At 38.0% G+C, this 18,804-nt stretch overlaps 1 protein-coding gene across 1 annotated transcript in view; it reads left to right on the top strand.

Annotated features, from left to right (window-relative positions):
• The window catches only part of pcxa (pyruvate carboxylase a), a 233,831-nt gene extending 215,247 nt beyond the window's left edge, over positions 1-18,584 (top strand). Inside the window, exons 17-21 of the mRNA XM_056446283.1 lie at positions 1,345-1,589; positions 8,251-8,430; positions 15,755-16,003; positions 16,171-16,311; positions 16,891-18,584. Of these exons, the coding sequence (XP_056302258.1) occupies positions 1,345-1,589; positions 8,251-8,430; positions 15,755-16,003; positions 16,171-16,311; positions 16,891-17,142 (1,067 nt within the window). The 3' untranslated portion in view covers positions 17,143-18,584. The remainder of the gene's footprint in view (positions 1-1,344; positions 1,590-8,250; positions 8,431-15,754; positions 16,004-16,170; positions 16,312-16,890) is intronic.
• The last annotated feature ends 220 nt before the right edge of the window (positions 18,585-18,804 follow it).

Raw genomic sequence — 18,804 nt, 5'->3', positions numbered from 1 at the left:
CATTCTTGCATTTATGGACTTTTTCCATCCATACTGTACATGCATATATCCACTTTAACTATCCATCCATACATACGTCCACTTTTTATCTGTCCATCCATACATACGTCCATACATACATCCTCAACTTGTTCATTTGTCTACTTATCTGTCCATCCACCATTTTCATTCGTCTTCATGAATTTATGGCCTTTTCTACATCCATCATGATAATTTTCATCCATCCTACATGATCATTTACATATGTCCTACATGATCATATTCATCCATCCTACATGATCATATTCATCCATCCTACATGATCATTTCCCCACAATAAAGCACACTATCAGAGAACTGTATTTCTCTGAAGAGAGAGAAAAAGGTGCCCCTTATAAAACACAGAGAACAGAAATATGAGCAAGGATTTGTTGTGCAGAAGGAGAGATTTCAGGTCTTTCTGTCAGTCTACTTAACACAATCTCAAGACTGATAGGTAAACAGATGGATAGATATAACATCCTGTCATCTTCCCAATTCTCCTTCAACTTTCTCTCTCACCTTGTCATTTATGAATCTGCCTTTCGCGCTTACTCCATCAAACTCTTGTTGTCCTGCTCTGGTCCCTTCGGCTCTCTCACTCTTCTTCGTCTCTTCTCTTCAAACCAGTTCATCACGATAAAGGCCGTGTGGCCAGAGATCAATGCTCAGGCTGACTGACGTGCGCTGATAGATTGGTCTGCATGGGGGGAGCTGGGCACGCCACATTTACACCGTAACATCAATAGTCCCTAATAGCTTGTAGTCAGGGTGGCAGCAAGCAGTGGCAGAAGAATGCATGTAAGCAGCTTTCATAAGAGCATTGTTGTGACTTCCTGCAGCCATTCTTTGGTACAACAAGTACATAGACACAAATGTTACGTGTGTTTTATCTTTTGCACAGGAAAACTATTGTGATCGCAGTGATGGGCAATTAGTGAGGATGAGGGAGCCAAATGAGCATGTAAACTCTGTTGCAAGTGGCGCGCCTCATTGATTGATTAATTGACTGACTGCTGCTGGTAAATGATGAAGCCGTGAGTGGCAGGAAGCAATCTATGCTCTGCCACCGATTCCCTGCTTCTACCACATACAGGCCCCTGTGCGCCGTGCTTTCGAGGACTGATTAAAAGCCTTGGAAGAATGCCTGATTAGCCGGTGCAGTCTGTTAAAGAGACAAGGACTTTCATTATTTTTGATTAAATATTAATGTCAGATAGTCATTTGTTGTGCTACTTGTTCTCAGATTGCTTCTTCCACTCGGTGGCTAATGATCTGTCTTTTCTTTCCCCTTTTGTTCCTCCTCTTATTGTTTGTGTTTCTCAGGAATCTCTCTCGAGAAGGTCTTTGACTACAGTGAGTATTGGGAAGTGACCCGGGGCCTTTATGCTCCGTTTGACTGCACTGCCACCATGAAGTCTGGGAATGCTGATGTCTATGAGAACGAGATCCCAGGTGGCCAGTACACCAATCTCCACTTTCAAGCACACAGTATGGGGCTGGGCAACAAGTTTAAAGAGGTGAAGAAATCCTACACGGAAGCCAACAAGCTGCTCGGTGACCTCATCAAAGTGAGTCATTACTCTGGTGTTTTGGGAGATTACATTTTCCTTACCTATTTTTCTTTGACTATTTTTAGTTCTTTTTTTGATGGACTTTATAGACTGGATCCAGTAAACAATTTTCCTTACAGAGCCTAAAAAACTGACTTGACTTTGATATAATTAAATAGTTTATATAAGTAATCCCTATGTAGTTAATTCCACTGGGATACTGCAACAGATTTAAGTTTAAGAACACCAGTGCCTCATATTCACTCAGCAGTACCTTACAATTTGGTAAACCACGACATACCACATTTTTAGTTTCCTATTTGCTGTATACAGTCACTAAATAGCACCGCCAATGTGCATACACTCATCAAAAACAATGCTTAGAACTTTATAAGTCTAATCTTATACGTAACTTAACCTGTCTGAATTTCTTGGATATGGTATATAAAGCACATCAAAGAAGGCAGAAATCCAGAACACATGCACCAGTTGCGTAATCGCCATGGACCAATTGTAGCTCAAAGCCAAATCAGAATACGCCAATGAGTTTACTTGTCGTTTTGAACTACGGAAACAAACAATATTTGTTTTGGCCAGATTTAGTCTGAAATGAAGTCATTTTAGTTAATTCTTCGCATTTGTTTGAACTACTTTGAGGCATTTAGTTGGTAGCCGAAGTGTTTCATATGTAGACTCATGGCAAGAGAGTAAATAGATAAAGCAGTGCCCCTCGCACTTTCCACTTGTTGTTAGATGTGATATGTGAACAGTATACAATTGAGGACAGACACTTCCTGACAAAAGTCTTGTCGTCGGTCCCAGTTGTAAGAACAACAAATAATAACTTGACTTCTGGTTGATTATTTGGAAAAAGGGGCAGAAGGAAAAATTCTGATGAGTCATCTGTCGAACTGCATCCCAATCATCACAAATACTGCAGAAGACCTATTGGAACCCACATGGCCCAAGATTCTCAGAGAAATCAGTCAAGTTTGGTCAAGGAAAAACATGGTTTGGGGTTATGGAGCTGCCCATAACATTACAAACCTCAGGAGAGGGCGAATTGTTCAGCAGGATAGCGCTCCTTCTCATGCTTCAGGATTCCAGTGTTCCAGGATTGCCAGCCCAATCACCAGACATGAACATTATTGAGCATGTCTGGGATAAGATGGAGGAGGCATTGAAGATGAAACCAAAGAATCTTGATGAACTCTGGGAGTCCTGCAAGAACGCTTTCTTTGCAATTCCAGATGACTTTATTAATAAGTAATTTGAATCATTGCAGAGATGTATGGATGCAGTCCTCCAAGCTCATGGGAGTCATACACAATATTAATTATTTTTCCACTGCACCATGACTTTATATTCTATACTGTACTCTATTTCTGTTAAGTGACAAGACTTTTGTCTAAGCAAAGTCAGACCTTACTGTCCAAAATGAATAAATAAATTCAAGCCATCATCATACTTTATTTTGGTCAAATAAGTGTAATCTAGAGGCTTTTGCCTTTCATATAAGCCACTTCTGATACCAAATGATCAACTAGAAGTCAAGTTATTGTTTGTTGTTCCTAAAACGTGGATGGGCGACAAGACTTTTGTCAGGTAGTGTACAGTAGATCCAGATCATGCTGCTTGGCATGATTATTATGGTGTTGTAATATTACAATGTTTTGGTATACAGTCTGCATTTTCCAATGGCACTTGTTATTCCTATTCTTACACATGCAAGTGATGATTCTCTGTAACCAATCAACATTCTGCAGTAAGTCTAGCTGAACTCCGTATTTTGGAACTTCTGACAGTGGTAATGGAAAAAATAAATGCATACTGTATGGGATCAAACTGTACTGCTCGGTGACAATGAGCTATTGAAGTTGTTTGGTTTGAAACTGACCTGTGTGGGAGTTTCAAATGAACTTATTTAGAACTCAATATGTGACCACACTTTAAGAGCTGATTTAAGAGTGACAAACTGATATGCTTATAATATGGATTAACAAATTAGATGTTTAAAAGGAAAGCTATGATTACAGACTCCCACAAGGCATATGGAGCATTGCAGAAATATTTGTATATATCATCAGAATATTTTGCAATACACCATGAATATGACTATCATAATTTACAATGTTGTAATTATTCTTGTAGCTGGTTATAATTTCTCTCTGAACTGGTTTTGTGCATGATTGGAGGTTAAATGTGAAATATTTAGTGAAAAATAATGAAAAAATGCTTCCAAGGCTGCTAAAAAGTATGCATCATCATTCGACAATATTCAGTTGTCAGATGAGCTCTCAGCTCTTTTCTCATCGAATGTCATAGCGCTTAAAAGATTTTCGTCTCAAATAGAAACTATTAATGCAGTTGTGGTTTGCATGACGAACCCGTTTAACCTCTTTATTGCTTGCAGTAATCCAGATTTTCATTTCACAGACATTTGAATTTCACGAGTCTATTCTTTATATGGAGCCAAAGACACCACACCTTTTAGCTAATTAGGTTGACGTCTTTTCCTCAGATGTTATGTTTCACACACTTGAGGACTGAGTCGTGATGTTGTCAAATGCTCATGCTTTCTGAGTCATTCCTGTTATTGTCACGCGTGTCCAGTTACTAGTTTACTGCTACATATCTGATGCTCAAGTGTGTTATAATTAAACTATTTTGGTCAAATTCAGCAAGCAAAAATGTAACACCAACGTCTCCATCAAACAATATTTAGTTTAAACTGCACTTGCGCTTTTTACATCAAATGCACATCATTAATTCAGAGACTTTGTTGGGCAGATTTAAAAATGATTAAAGGTTTAAAAATATTGTGCTGCCACACTCAACACCTTTATACACATAAAAGATAGATGCTCGTGCCAGAGGATTTTGCAGTTGTTTTTCTCTGATTCACTGGAATAGATTTTAATTCTCCTTTTTTTCCCCCTCTCCTTTGTAAGCTAGTTCGACTGAAACGCTGGGTCCTGGCACGTAATCGCTTCAAAACACTCCAACTCTTCAAATAATAAAAGGCATCTCTGCAGAGACAGCTTCATAGCTTTTAAAAATTTGTCAGTCATTTGGGAAGTGTATCATAAGGTATAATTATCAGCATAAAATCCACTCAAGCCTTTAGTGTCTTTATTTCTGAGGAGTGTGTATAAAGATACTTGACATGTCTATGAATTCAATCTGTTTCATAAAAGGAATACAGATTCATTATGGAAGCAAAAATGGTATGAAGTAAGAGGCCTTTCTCTGGATTCACGATTTATACAATAGTTATGGCTTTGAGAAACAATTTTTGTTTTATTATATAAATTATTGATGTTGTTTGATCTAAATTTAAAATGGCATTTAATTTAAACATTTAGCATAAAATAATTAAAAAGTGTTATATTATAAGGCATACTAATATTAATTTTAGACAAAAAAAATCCAGTTTAACTCCAGAAGAGTTCGGAAACTAATGTTTGGTGCAATCCTGATTTTTAATCACAATAAATGAAATAACAAATTTTTTCTGACCAAAAATTTTTTTTTATTATTTTAATATCCAATATTTTATTGAAATCTGGGGGAAATATTAAACGTTTTATTAGAAATTTGGGAGAAATTTTATCATACCTTTTATAGAATAATCCAATCATTCATTCATTCATTTTCCCTCTGCTTAATCTCCACTTTAAAGCCGCCAACTACTCTGGCATATTTTTTACACAGCGGATGCCATTCCAGCTGCAGCCCGGTGCTGGAAAACACCCATACACGCTCACATTCTCTCACACACACACACAAACCAGAGCACTAGGAGGAAACCCATGCCAACACGGGGAGAACATGCAAACTCCACACACAAATGCCAACTGACCCAGCTGGGACTCGAACCATTGACATTCTTGCTGTGAGGCGACAGTGCTAACCACTGAGCCACCGTGCTGTCCCAATAAACCAATCATTAATATTTTATTCAAACCTATAGCTAAAAAATGCAAATTGAGTTTTTTTTTTTTTTTTATTGTTTTTAATTTTTACAATAGCTACTGTGTATATATAAATATTTCCTTGTCACAATGAAGACTTCGATGATCATAATAGTTGGGTTTTATAGGTAGTTCTTTTAAAGGTACAGTATGTATATTTGACACCCAGTGGTTGAACTAGGTAATGCACACCTGATTTAAAACACATGCAAGCGCAGGTTGCCAGACTGATGATGCCAACAGCAGTGTGCCTGACTGTCGAGCCTAACAGCTGATTTAAATCATGTTCTAAATAAAAGCATTAAAATGAGTTTTTGTCCTCTCCAACACCTGAAATTTTATATTTTAGAGTGCTTCAATTTCTCGCAGATGAACAACAAAACTGATAATGATCACCTCAGGCACACCTCTTTATTCAGTGTTAAATGATAATAGTGTGAGTTTGAATGCCATTTTACATGCCATATACTGAAGGCAGCAGCAGATAGTTTACCTCAGATGTTGAAAGTAAAATAAACTATTTGAAATTTAACTTTGAAATTTAGAACTGTGACTTGGTACAAATCAACACATATCAGTGGTTCAGCATCTACATTTATTAATGTTAAAGAGTTTTAATGTGTATTAATTAGATTATAAACCTTACCATTTTATTGATGTGCAGTGAGTGCACTATTCTGTGCTTCTGAACGGCTGTGTTTCGTCTAGTGCAAACAGCCCAATTGCTTATTCCTGCAAAACTCGTCACGTAGTGTCTTGTTAGGACACATGGTTACAATGTAACCTGCTCACCCAATGTTTACCTTTGTAATAATTCATTCATTCATTTTTTTTTTCAGCTTAGACCTCTTTATTAATCTGCGGTCGACACAGCGGAATGAACCACCAACTTATCCAGCAAATGTTTTACGTAGCGGATGTCCTTCCAGTGAAAACATATATATATATATATTTCATACAGGGCAGCGCAGTAGGTAGTGCTGTCACCTCACAGCAAGAAGGTCGCTGGTTCGAGCCTCGGCTGGGTCAGTCGGCGTTACTGTGTGGAGTTTGCATGTTCTCCCTGTGTTCGTGTGGGTTTCCTCCGGGTGCTCTGGTTTCCCCCCACAATCCAAAGACATACGGTACAGGTGAATTGGGTAGGCTAAATTGTCTGTAGTGTATGAGTGTGTATGGATGTTTCCCAGAGATGGGTTGCGGCTGGAAAGTTATGCGCTGCGTAAAACATGTGCTGGATAAGTTGGCGGTTCATTCTGCTGTGGCGACCCCAGATTAATAAAGGGACTAAGCCGAAAAGAAAATGAATGAATATATTTAATACACTGTAGAATATTGAATTAAAACTACACCAAAATAGTAGAAAATTCCATTCAGGTTCACACAAAAATAAAGATTTCTGCTTTTTGCGCACCACAGGATTCCAATGTTCACTACTCTTAAACACACTTATTAAAGTCCATATTAAAAGGTGTCATATTAATATTCAAATCAAATTGTTATTCATTAAATAAATGTTAAAACCTTTGGAATAATACAAACATATAGAAAGCTACTTTTCATTGATTTGATCATTATTAATGTGATGTGCATCCACAGATATTTAGCTGAATATTGGATGGTAAAAATAAATAAATGCCTAACAAATATACAATCTGGCTTTGCTTACTCAAAATCCAATTTCATATTCTCCACTTCCTGTATAATACACAATCCAGATCATTTTTAGAGTTCAGATTTCCTCTCTCCGTAACAGTCAAGGTTGGAAGCCAGTAATAAAATTGAGATTAGCAAATGAGCGCTATGCTTCAGATTCATGCAGAAATACTGATTTGTAATTTTTTTCCTCTCTCTTTTCCCATCAGTGAATGGAACGTTTAAGGTTGTTCATATGCTGCAATCATGACACGTACCAATCACGAATGGTGCAGTTTAAAATGCTCATATTTAACATTCTCCCTGGTTAAATAGAGCTTAATTATCACCCCCTGCGCTCAGAAGGGTCTCACCCTCGCTCTCGAAATCTGCTCACGCTCACCAGATCATAAGCACTGTGGACCCGAGAACTCCTCTCTGAATCCCACTTTCAATTGCTCTCTCTTTTTCCTCCTCCCTCCTCATCCCTCTTATTCCATCGCAACAGTCTCAATCTCCAGATGAAATTGAATAAAAATAACTTGCCAAAAAAAAGGGGAGGAAAAAAGAAAGAGTGAATAAATAATCCCGTCCCTGTCTCCTATGGCCCAGAGACAGATCAACTGGGAAGAGCTTGAAGCAAAAAAAGCTTATCTGTTGTGTTTCAGAGAGGCTCTGACTGATCTCCTCCAATCCGAGGCGTCTGTGAGCGTTTGGTCTCGCCTTGCTGCCTTTCATTTCCCTTGACTTAATTAAATGATCGAAGATAGTCGGCTTTCTGTTCTCGGAGTCCCCTCGCTGTTAATATTGTCAATATCGGAGGCCGAGCGCTACCCTGCTCAACAAGCGACGCATTAGCGCTGGGTTTCATTAGCGCCTCTTGCTTCTCACTTTCTCCCATTCTTCCCTCTTTTGTCCCTTCAATGCGAATGTTATCTGCTGTCTTAAGCCGTGTTTGTCTGCTCTTCCAGTCCTGGTTCAGATTGGCCGGGACGTCCTAAAGGCGGAAAAGCTAGCTGTATGTATTGATGGAGGCCTAAGCGCATCCTTCTTATCTGTGCTTCTGGTTTCAGGTGACGCCCTCCTCTAAGATTGTGGGTGATCTGGCGCAGTTCATGGTGCAGAACTCTCTGACTCGGGCGGAGGTGGAGGAAAGGGCGGATGAGCTGTCGTTCCCTCTATCTGTGGTGGAATTTCTGCAAGGACACATCGGCATCCCTCATGGAGGCTTTCCAGAGCCCTTCAGGACAAAGGTATGAGCAAGTGCAGTTCACAGTCTCGCTGCTGAAGTACAAGTAGGGATGCACAATATTAATCGTTGTACATTCGAAAAATTGGCCGATATTAGCTTGAAATGTAAACATCGTCATCAGTCTGATATGATAAATGATGTGCCTTGCCAATAAGATAATGTGTTGATTTATAACCAGTGGTGTAAAGCAGGGCTTCCCAAACTTTTCAGGCCATGACCCCCAAAATAACAATGTCAGTGACTCGCGACCCCCATTTTTTTCGAAGGTGGTTAAAAAATAAACAAACGTTGCACACCCAACTATAAGTATATATAAACATGAGCATGTTGACAACACAAAATTTCAACAATCTACTAACCATATAATTTTTTTATAGCCGTTTATTAATTTTATTTAATTTGATATTAATCTTTTATTTTTATTTAAAGCCTGATGGTTTTTTATTTGTATGTTGTTGTTGTTTCTTTAACGTAACTATTAACCATCTTCTGTGGGTTCTGAATAAAATATGGTCATTCAAATAGTTTAATAAAATTTATTCGAGTTTTGAAAACCCCCTCATCATTGTCCCACTACCCTACTTTGAACCACTGGTGTAAAGTAACGAAACACTCAGATTGCTGTAATTGAGTAGATTTTCTTTACCAAGTACTTTAAAAAAAAGGAGTATTTTTGCTTGCGTAAGTTTTTTAGTTCTGTATCGTTACGTTTACTGCACTATTTTCCTTCAGTTACTACTTGTGTATGTTAATTTTTATTGACTATGGTGATTGGCTAAGTAGAATAAACAATTCTGTGATTCCTGTCCAATCAAATTGTGCATGTTCAATTCAATTGATGTTTATTTCTATAGCGCTTTTACAATGTAGATTGTGTCAAAGCTGCTAAACATAGAAGTTCTCGTAAAGTCCAGATTTCAGAGGTGAAGTTCAGTTCAGTGTGGTTTAAATTTCACTGCTGAAAGTTCAAACACTGAAGAATATAAAAAATTTGCATCAGATAGACTGACCTCAAGACACAGATGCTTTCTAAATGCAAAAAACATGCAAATATTGTTACATGCGATGATGAACATTGATATTTTTCCATGATTGAAACACAGTTCGACAATTACACAAGATGCTCTTTCTTTCAACAAACCTTCTAATGTTCATGTTTTAATCTTGATCAAACTGTAGTAAATTGCTTTCGTGTTCATTGTGATCACTGCAGAGTTCACACTCACTCTCACTAACGAGCTACGGACGCTATGGCCCTCATTCATGGCAAGCTGATGATATGGAAATGTGATTGTAAAGTAAATATACTGACATGATTGACTTGTTTTGTAGTTTATTATTGTTCTCACATGTGGGAATAATCAATTGTAGTATCGCTTATTTCCATGTGTGAGAATGATACTACTTTAAGTTGCTTTAATACAGAGGCTCTGTCTACCTCTTTGAAAGCGTCACATACATTTTTAGCCGATTATCATAAGTAATGTGCCCCACTCACACATACCAGAACTGGCCGACAGAGACAGTCAGATAAAAACGGCGTAAATAAGCTGAGTTGCAAATTATATATCAATTATATAATGAATCAGTTAAAAATGTTGTAACTGGTGAAACTCGTTACTATAAAGTAATAAGTAGACCCACACGGAATCTGTGCGCACAGAAATCTGCAGATTTTTAGCCCATCATTAAGTCTATTTATTTACTTGGCTGCAAATGTATATTTATTCAGTTTTTAAATTAATCTCAGTAATATTATTTACTAATATGAAAATGTTAGATTTTTTTACAATACAGTTTGTAAAGTAATATTATCTGCCTTTTAGTAGATATATCATATGAGAGCCTTTATATGAGATATATGAGAGACTTTGTTTACCAAAAAAAGTGGATCTAATTGGATTTGCATTGTAAACATTAACTTAAAAAGGTTTTTTTTTTTATATATTAAGTTTATAATGCTCCCAAAATCATTCCGCTTAAATCTGCACAGGGTGTCCGCGGGGTCTTAAAGTATTAAAAGTTAATAAATCAATTATGAGAAAATTAAGGCCCTTAAAACGTATTAAAGTCTTAATCCCATTTTTACTTACATTTTCTTAAAGCATTGCCCAAGTTTTTGTTCAAGTGTTTGACTCCAAAAAAGCATAAATGTATTTATTTTCCTCGATTGGTTCAGACCGGGTGAGTCCGGCCAAGCTCCTCTGTCCAGGTGATGTCACGTAATTTGTGACAAACGCGCAAAGGTGATGTGACGCTCTCCACATAGCGAAACCATAGAGCAGGGCTATTCAATTGGCGGCCCGCGAAGCAATTTGTTCCGGCCCTCCAAATAGTGTGACCAAGACATCAAAAATAAATTTAGTTCAGTCGAAAACCAACCACTATAGTTATGAAGTGACGTGCGTCTGTTCAATACAGCACGAGCTGCAATTAAAGGCTGTGCAGAGCGTGAGTCACCTGACATTAAGCGAGTGGCGCAAGCAGCAGAAAACATTTGTATACTTAATCGTAAAGGCTTCTTAGCACCGCGTTTCTGTTGCACGGAACGAAACTGCTGCAACTAAACAAAGTTATGCCACCTGTGCGCTAGTTTAAAGTTCCGAGCTTATATCACATCTTTTCCGCATGCAAGTTTGTTATTTCCAATGTAAGAATATTTGTCAAAATGCGTACACAAGCTGAGCCTTTCAGATGCACCGAGTAGAAAACATCTCATGCCGTAGCGGTGACAGTTGTGAGTGGCTTTCATTCATTCATTCATTCATTCATTTTCTTTTCGGCTTAGTCCCTTTATTAATCCGGGGTCGCCACAGCGGACTGAACCGCTAACTTATCCAGCACATGTTTTACGCAGCGGATGCCCTTCCAGCTGCAACCCATCGCTGGGAAACATCCATACACTCTTGCATTCACACAAATACACTACGGACATTTTAGTCTACCCAATTCACCTGTACCGCATGTCTTTGGACTGTGGGGGAAACTGGAGCACCCGGAGGAAACCCACGCGAACGCAGGGAGAGCATGCAAACTCCACACAGAAACGCCAACTGACCCAGTCGAGGCTCGAACCAGCGACCTTCTTGCTGTGAGGCGACAGCACTACCTACTGCACTACTGCGTCGCCCGCGTGGCTTTCAGTGCAATGTAAACAAAAGATATAGACAAATTATTACAAATTATTAAAATGATTATGTATGAACGCAGATAATATGAACGCAGTTAATTGAAATACCTAATATAAAGCTTAAATTTACATTAGACGTGATAACCGAGAAACTGATTATTCTTCAGATTAAAATCGTACAACCAAAATCTGTAATTGTTGCATCCCTAATTGTTATAACAAATGAATATCTGAATGTAGAAGAAGCCTACTTAAGCAATGCACTGATTTTTATTGTGCTTATAAAAGTATTTGAATGTTTGTTAAAAAAAAAAAAGCCACATTGTACAATGCAGTGACGTTATGAAGTTTCAAAATACAATATATTAACGTTTCAATGTAGAAAAATACAACGTGGGTGTCTTAAGGAGCAAAAATACAAAATACTTATATGCTGTTGTTTCATCACTCATATTGCAAGTCATATCTTTCCGGCCCCTCATTTGGGATGCTTTTCATGAACTGACCCCTTGATAAACTAATTGAATAGCCCTGCCATAGAGCAAAACAGATGGCAACATGGGAAAATGTAAGTTTGCGTACTCCTGGTTGGAGAAAGACGAGTTTAAACAGTGGCTGAAACCTGTCGCTAAAAACATCTACGTAATTTAGTTTGTTTCTTCTGAGCTTATCTAAGTTCTGTTGCACGGTTGTGCTCCATTTATTAATTTAACCACAACTGATTATTAGCAACTGTTTAATAAGTTTAAGGTTTGATACTGATTAGAACTTGAAGTGGCGATGAGGTCTTAAAATATTCTGAAAAGGTCTTTAAAAAGTCTTAACAAGGTATTGAAATTTCCTTTATGATTCCTGCATATATACCCTGCTGCAGATTTATTTATCTTTTTTTACAAAATTCTGTGCCGAAATAGAAAAAATGTCTGCAGATTTTGTCTGGTCCTGGTAGTAAGTAATTTCATTAGTTATGCCACTTATTTATATCATTGTTATTCCCATCACTGGTGACGTTACATATTGTGTAATATACATAATTGTGTTTCACATTTGCACAAACAATTGTTAACTTGTTTTGTGGTCACTTTTATACATCATGTACAAGACTTACATATTCATATTCATTGTCAACATCAATCATAACTGACTGTGTCATCTGACCAATCAGAGCAGAGTCAATTCTTGCATAGGAGTTTAGAGACTCAATCCTTAAATGGACCTATTATGCAAAAATCGCTTTTATATGGGGTTGTGTGGAAACTCGCTTTTATAACACAATTGTGGGGAAACAGTGTGTGATTATTCTCTAATGGTAATTAATTAATTAAAGTTAATTAATTGAATTTTTTTATAATCACACTTCATAAAAACAATCTTTTGATTGATATTCTCCGTTTGTACATGCCAACAGAGGGGGAAAGCCCCATCCTTTAGTGATGATTTCTCCCCTCATTAGCATAAACAGCCCTGATTGAGAAGCAGCCGCCCACCATTAGAGTCTTCATTGTACCTGCTGAAGATAATTTCAGCAACTAAGAAGCATTATAAATGTTGAAAGTACACTGGAGTCTCCACCGACTGCCTTCTTCTTAGACACTTCTTTTGACATTTTCAATATTTCACTAAGATAACATGTCCTGTATTGATGCAGAGGTGACATGTAGCTCCACCCCCTTTTGAAAAGAGCATGATCTCATTTGAATTTAAAGCGACAGTCACCAAAACAGCACAATTTGGATCAAAGCCTAAAAGGGGAAGTTTCAAAGATTAAAAAAATAAATAAATATATATATATATATATATATATATATATATATATATATATATATATATATATATATATATATATATATATATATATATATATATATTTGTGCAGAAGTTTGAGCTGAAATTTCTCATACACTCTAGGAACACCAGAGACTTATTTTAACCTTTCAGACACTGAAAAGAGATTATATGAAAGGTGTATTATGAAATAGTTTTACTTTTATAGCTTGGATGTATACAGAGATCATAGGATGCACTTCAAGATAGCAAGTAAAAAAAAAAAAAAACAGCCCCAGGGTTAGAAATCAATATATTGGGCCATGAGGTTAAGATGAAGGTAAGTTGAAACGGTCATGGAGATGAGTTAGAATTGATCGTTGTAAATCACTAAAGGTTAACTTAAGTTTAAGTCTCTGCTCAGCTTTGGTTAATATCAGAATGAGGAGAACTGCCTGTTTTATATACAGAATTGCATAAATACAAGTTATTGAATGTTTCTATGGTGAACAAAATGAGCTTCAGCTCTCACCGAATGAAGAGATTGGCTTGATCGCAGTCAAGTTTGTCTTAAGAGGGTTTCCCTGCAGTCTCCAGAGTGCATTAATGCTGTGTTGTGCTTGTCAGAGATACGTGAGGGAAAACCATGTCATTCTTTTGTCTTGAACGCCCCAATTACCCAGCAGCCATTCCTGTGCAAGATTAGCCGTTTCCCTGACAAATGCGCCTCACATCAGAAATGAACAATGCACACGCTGAAGCTGTTCTGTGCCTGCTAGTATGCAGCTAATTTATTTACAATGTCTTCTTCAGAATTAGTAGGCCATCTGCTTTGCATATATTTTAGATAACAAACATATTTGTGCAACGTGGTTCCGACCTTCATTTTTTTCCCCCTGTCTGTTTTGTAACATTAATATTGTTCATCATTATGCAAGCATTTGTTTGCTTGCATAAAAAGTGTCTTATTTAGGTCTGCTGCGGATGTTCTGAAGTCATTCTTTGTTTTGCTGAATAAAAACACTTACATTTCATCATATCAAGTATAATTCCTCACTCCTCGCACTTCTTTAGCCTCTTAAATTCATCCAAATGAAGCAATAGGGAGAGATTAATCCTGCTCCTGCTAATGATCGGTTATAAATATTCTCGGATTCAGCGTGAAGCTCAAGGGGATTGCGAACACTCTACATCATCCACTTATGAGCAGCTTGAAAATACAGCAAGCCACTAATATTTGAGGAAAATCTATATAGTGGAGATCAAAATTAAAGAATAACTTGCAATTTCCTACAGTATATTTCAAGGTCACTACTTAGGCCTGTTTCAAGTTATCCTTACAGGAGTAAAAGAACAGTTTTTAAAGCATATTTCATGAAGCACAGGATAAAAATCTGAAATGAGAAATCAGAGAACGCCTTTAGATGCCTCAAGGTTATTGGTGTAAATCTGGCACCTGGTGATAAATTCCTTAATTATCTAACAAGCTAGAATGGGCAGCCTAACTTTTCAGTTTTCAATGACTTTGCAAGATGGCGAATCACTCTAAAGTGACTGAAACCCTCTGGCAGCAGGTTGTCCAGATGAAGGCCAAAGGGACAAGCATTTCAGCCAAAGCAAGAGAAGACAGTCATTTCAAATCTGTGATCTGTGTGATTTAAGTCCTCCAAAAAGCTGGTCATCTGTGAAAGACAAATGCAGGAGAGGACGGCATAATGTGGAGGATCTCAATGGTCAATGGGCCAAATGCACAGAATTGTTTTTCAATTACTGATAAACTTCTGGTGAAAGGTTGACATGACTATATTCAGTTTAATAAGGTTCAGTGTACAGTATTGATGAGGTAATTTAATCAAAATATCGACAGTTAAATCAATAAATAAATAAAGGGCTCTTTTTTTTAATGTTCTAGGCGCAAAGTCTGAAGCTCATGGGGCAAACGCATAAAGGGCTTGTCCGAATCCATTTTTGCTATTTTTAAGGATGGAAAAATATGCTCTGTGCCTCAGCGCATGGTCTGAAAGGATTGTGCTTATTTTCTTAATAAATTATGGGTTTGTTTTGAGCAAAACATGCATTAAACCAATCAGAGTCTCATCTCACATTCCCTTTTAAGAGTCAGATGCAGCACGCCATGGCGCATTCACTATTTACATGCAGTAGCACATCAGGGCGTCCCGAGTTCGAATCCCGGCTCGAGGACATTTCCCTAACCCCCCCTCCCTCTCTCTCTCTCTCCAACTTCTCTTCCTGTCTCAATACTGTCCTATCTAATAAAGGCAAAAAGGCCAAAAATACATCTTTAAAAAAAAATTATAAAAAAAATAAAGAAAAAAACTCTCTCCAATTTAATCAATAATTAAACAAGATTGTGCTATTTCTGAGAAAATGAAGTGTTTATAAATTCTCTAATTTTGTTTTTGTTGTTCAGGTTTTGAAGTCTCTTCCCCGTGTCGAAGGACGTCCTGGAGCCTCTCTGCCTGCCATGGATTTCCAGGCCTTGGAGAAGCAGCTGAAAGATGCTCACGGTGACGAAATCACTCCAGAGGATGTGATGTCAGCAGCCATGTATCCCAAAGTATTTCAGGAGTTCAAGGATTTTACTAGAACCTTTGGGCCTGTGGACTGTTTGGATACCAGACTCTTCCTAGATGGACCAAAAATTGCTGAAGAGTTTGAGGTGGGAGTATTTCAGTCTTTCAATTATTGAACGGAAGTGGCATCAAATTTTTATTCGCTGTTGCAGTGTCATAAATCTTCCTGTCAGCCATGATTGTACATGTCATTCCTACATTCCAGGCATCAGTTGTGCATTTCCTCTGCTCATATCTGTGCTGTCTGTCTCAGGTGGAGCTGGAGCGAGGAAAGACGCTTCACATCAAGGCTCTGGCTCTTGGAGATCTTAATAAAGCGGGGCAGAGAGAGGTGTTCTTTGAGCTCAACGGTCAGCTGAGATCTGTTCTGGTCAAAGACACAGTGGCCATGAAGGTGAGTTTCTTTGTTTCACTTACAGCTTTTAGGGAAGTTTTTCCCCTTTTTTAGTGACAGTCGGTGAAATGTCTCCTAACTAGTATGGGGTTATTTCCCTGACAAATGTCGTGAGTGCAGTATTACAAGTCGAGAGTGCATTAATGTAATACGAGCAAGTGAATCTTTTTGCTCGCACCCTCTCAATACTCCATCCATCCATCCGTCCATCCATCCATCCAACTGTATATCAATTAGTCTATTAATTTATATCTATCTAGCTATCTGTCCGTCCGTCCATCCATGCATCTATCTATATAACTGGATATCAATTATTCTATACATTTTTATCTATCTATCTATCTATCTATCTATCTATCTATCTATCTATCTATCTATCTATCTGTCTATCTGTCTATCTGTCTATCTGTCTATCTGTCTATCTATTTATCTTATTCTATTTTTAAATACTGTTTTCAATGGTCCTGTAATGGTCAACATGTATGTATTTCATTTTGGACAAGTTTCTAAAGGTTGAATGCAAATTGTAAATGAACCGGACGCCCCTGCTGACCTAAATCAATTTTCTTGGATTTGCAGGAGATGCATTTCCACCCTAAAGCCCTAAAGGACGTTCGTGGTCAGATTGGAGCCCCTATGCCCGGTAAGGTGGTGGAAGTGAAAGTGAAGCAAGGGCAGAAAGTGGAGAAAGGACAGCCGCTCTGCGTGCTCAGCGCCATGAAGATGGAAACAGTGGTCAACTCTCCCATCTCCGGCACCGTAGCCAAGATCTACGTGACCGCCGACAGCACTCTTGAAGGAGATGATCTTATTCTGGAGATCACAGAGTAGATATCACGAAGGCCAACAGCAGGGAACATAACACATCCCCACTGCCAATCCCTGCACGGCTAAACACACACACACGCACACATGGAGCCTGACAGTAGAAGCTGTAGCAGTAGTACAAGCACAGATTACAAATTACAGATATTTTTACAGGATCTCAAAGAACAACACACAAATCTGCACATGTCAAGTGTAAATTCTTTGGCTTTAGTGTCATGTGCTTTCGTGATCTTCAATTGCATTTTTTAATTAGTACGTGACGAGAATGTGAGCTAGTGTTGTTTTGTTAACAGAAATCTTTTATTAGTATTAATGAATGTAGTGGAAACTAAACGATTTACATTGAAAACATATAGATAGCAAGCAATAAATAAATGAATGAGAGAATGAGTCTTAATTAGATGCATTCCTAGCTACATTAAATATCGCACACAGATGTTACATCGCTTTCGTCATGATCGTTTACATTAACTTAAAACATTAAAACTGAAAAAAAAAATCATGTGCACAATCCCTTACTGCTTAGTCTTATGGCACAGAGTATCTTACTTGAATTACCAAGCAATTCTTTTCAAGACAAATTGTCACACATACCCAATGTTTTGACCAATGGCCTTGCCTGCTTTGTTGCTAGGAAAATAAGGGCAGGAATGGAATTGATCTAGTCTCCAGAGTCTTCTACTTGAGTTTGTGTAAAGGTGGAGAACGGTTACCCAGGTGGTTTGGGCTGAAGAGAGCTCCATTGAGGCCAACAGGGATCGATGGCTCTATATTCAAGAGCACTTACAGACTCCGGGGCGCATTGAGTAAGAACGCAGGCTTTAGGGGAACGTCCTTTTTCCCAAGGCTCATCTTGTGCTTGTGTTCCAATTTCTTTCCTAATGTGGATTTATTTCACTGTCCTGTTACATTCCCCTTAGCTGCGGATGCCTCATGGCTGCTGTAGTGACACCGAATGGCTGTATTTCTCTAATTTCCCTTGTTGAACACGAATGATATAATTCGTAACAGATAATGAGGTTTTATTCAACAGCGTTCGAGTAATTGAAAGCACTCAGCCTGAAATCTACGAGACGCACGACTGTTGCGCCAAAAGAGGTCCGCCGGGGTGCGTCTCGAATGGTTTGAACAGTCTCGACTCTAAGTAGACCAATTCTTCATGAGGACCAATAGCCTGAAGCGTAGATATTTTCTTGTCGTTTATCATAACATCCCAAGGAAGCGACTAGGGTGTCTTGTTTTAATTGTGTGATTCGTACAGACCCATACTGTAAATGAGCTGGGCGTCTCTTTAAATAGATGTTGGCAATTACAATGGAGCAATTGTTCTTTATATGTGGATGTTAAAGCACAAAACTTGGATTTCAGGACAATCCATCTCATCACCGCAGTCATGTTTGAGATGGAGAAACACATTGTTTCTATTGTTTCAGTTGTCACACAGACCCATACAGTAAATGTGATGATTGTCCCTTCAAATGGACGTTGCCATTTAAAATGGAGCTAATTTTGTTCCAACCTAGATTTTAGCAAACAGAACGTCTGTGACTTGATCTCTAAACAATCCATCTCATCGCCGCAGTCAAGTTTAAGATTAAGAAACACATTGTTTCTATTGTTTCAGTTGTCACACAGGCCCATATATGTGATGATCGTCCCTTAAAA

The sequence above is a fragment of the Danio aesculapii genome, chromosome 21 (assembly GCF_903798145.1).
Source record: "Danio aesculapii chromosome 21, fDanAes4.1, whole genome shotgun sequence".
Lineage (NCBI taxonomy): Eukaryota > Metazoa > Chordata > Actinopteri > Cypriniformes > Danionidae > Danio > Danio aesculapii.
The sequence above is the reverse complement of the archived record's forward strand: the minus strand, read 5'-3'. Positions and strand labels throughout refer to the sequence as shown.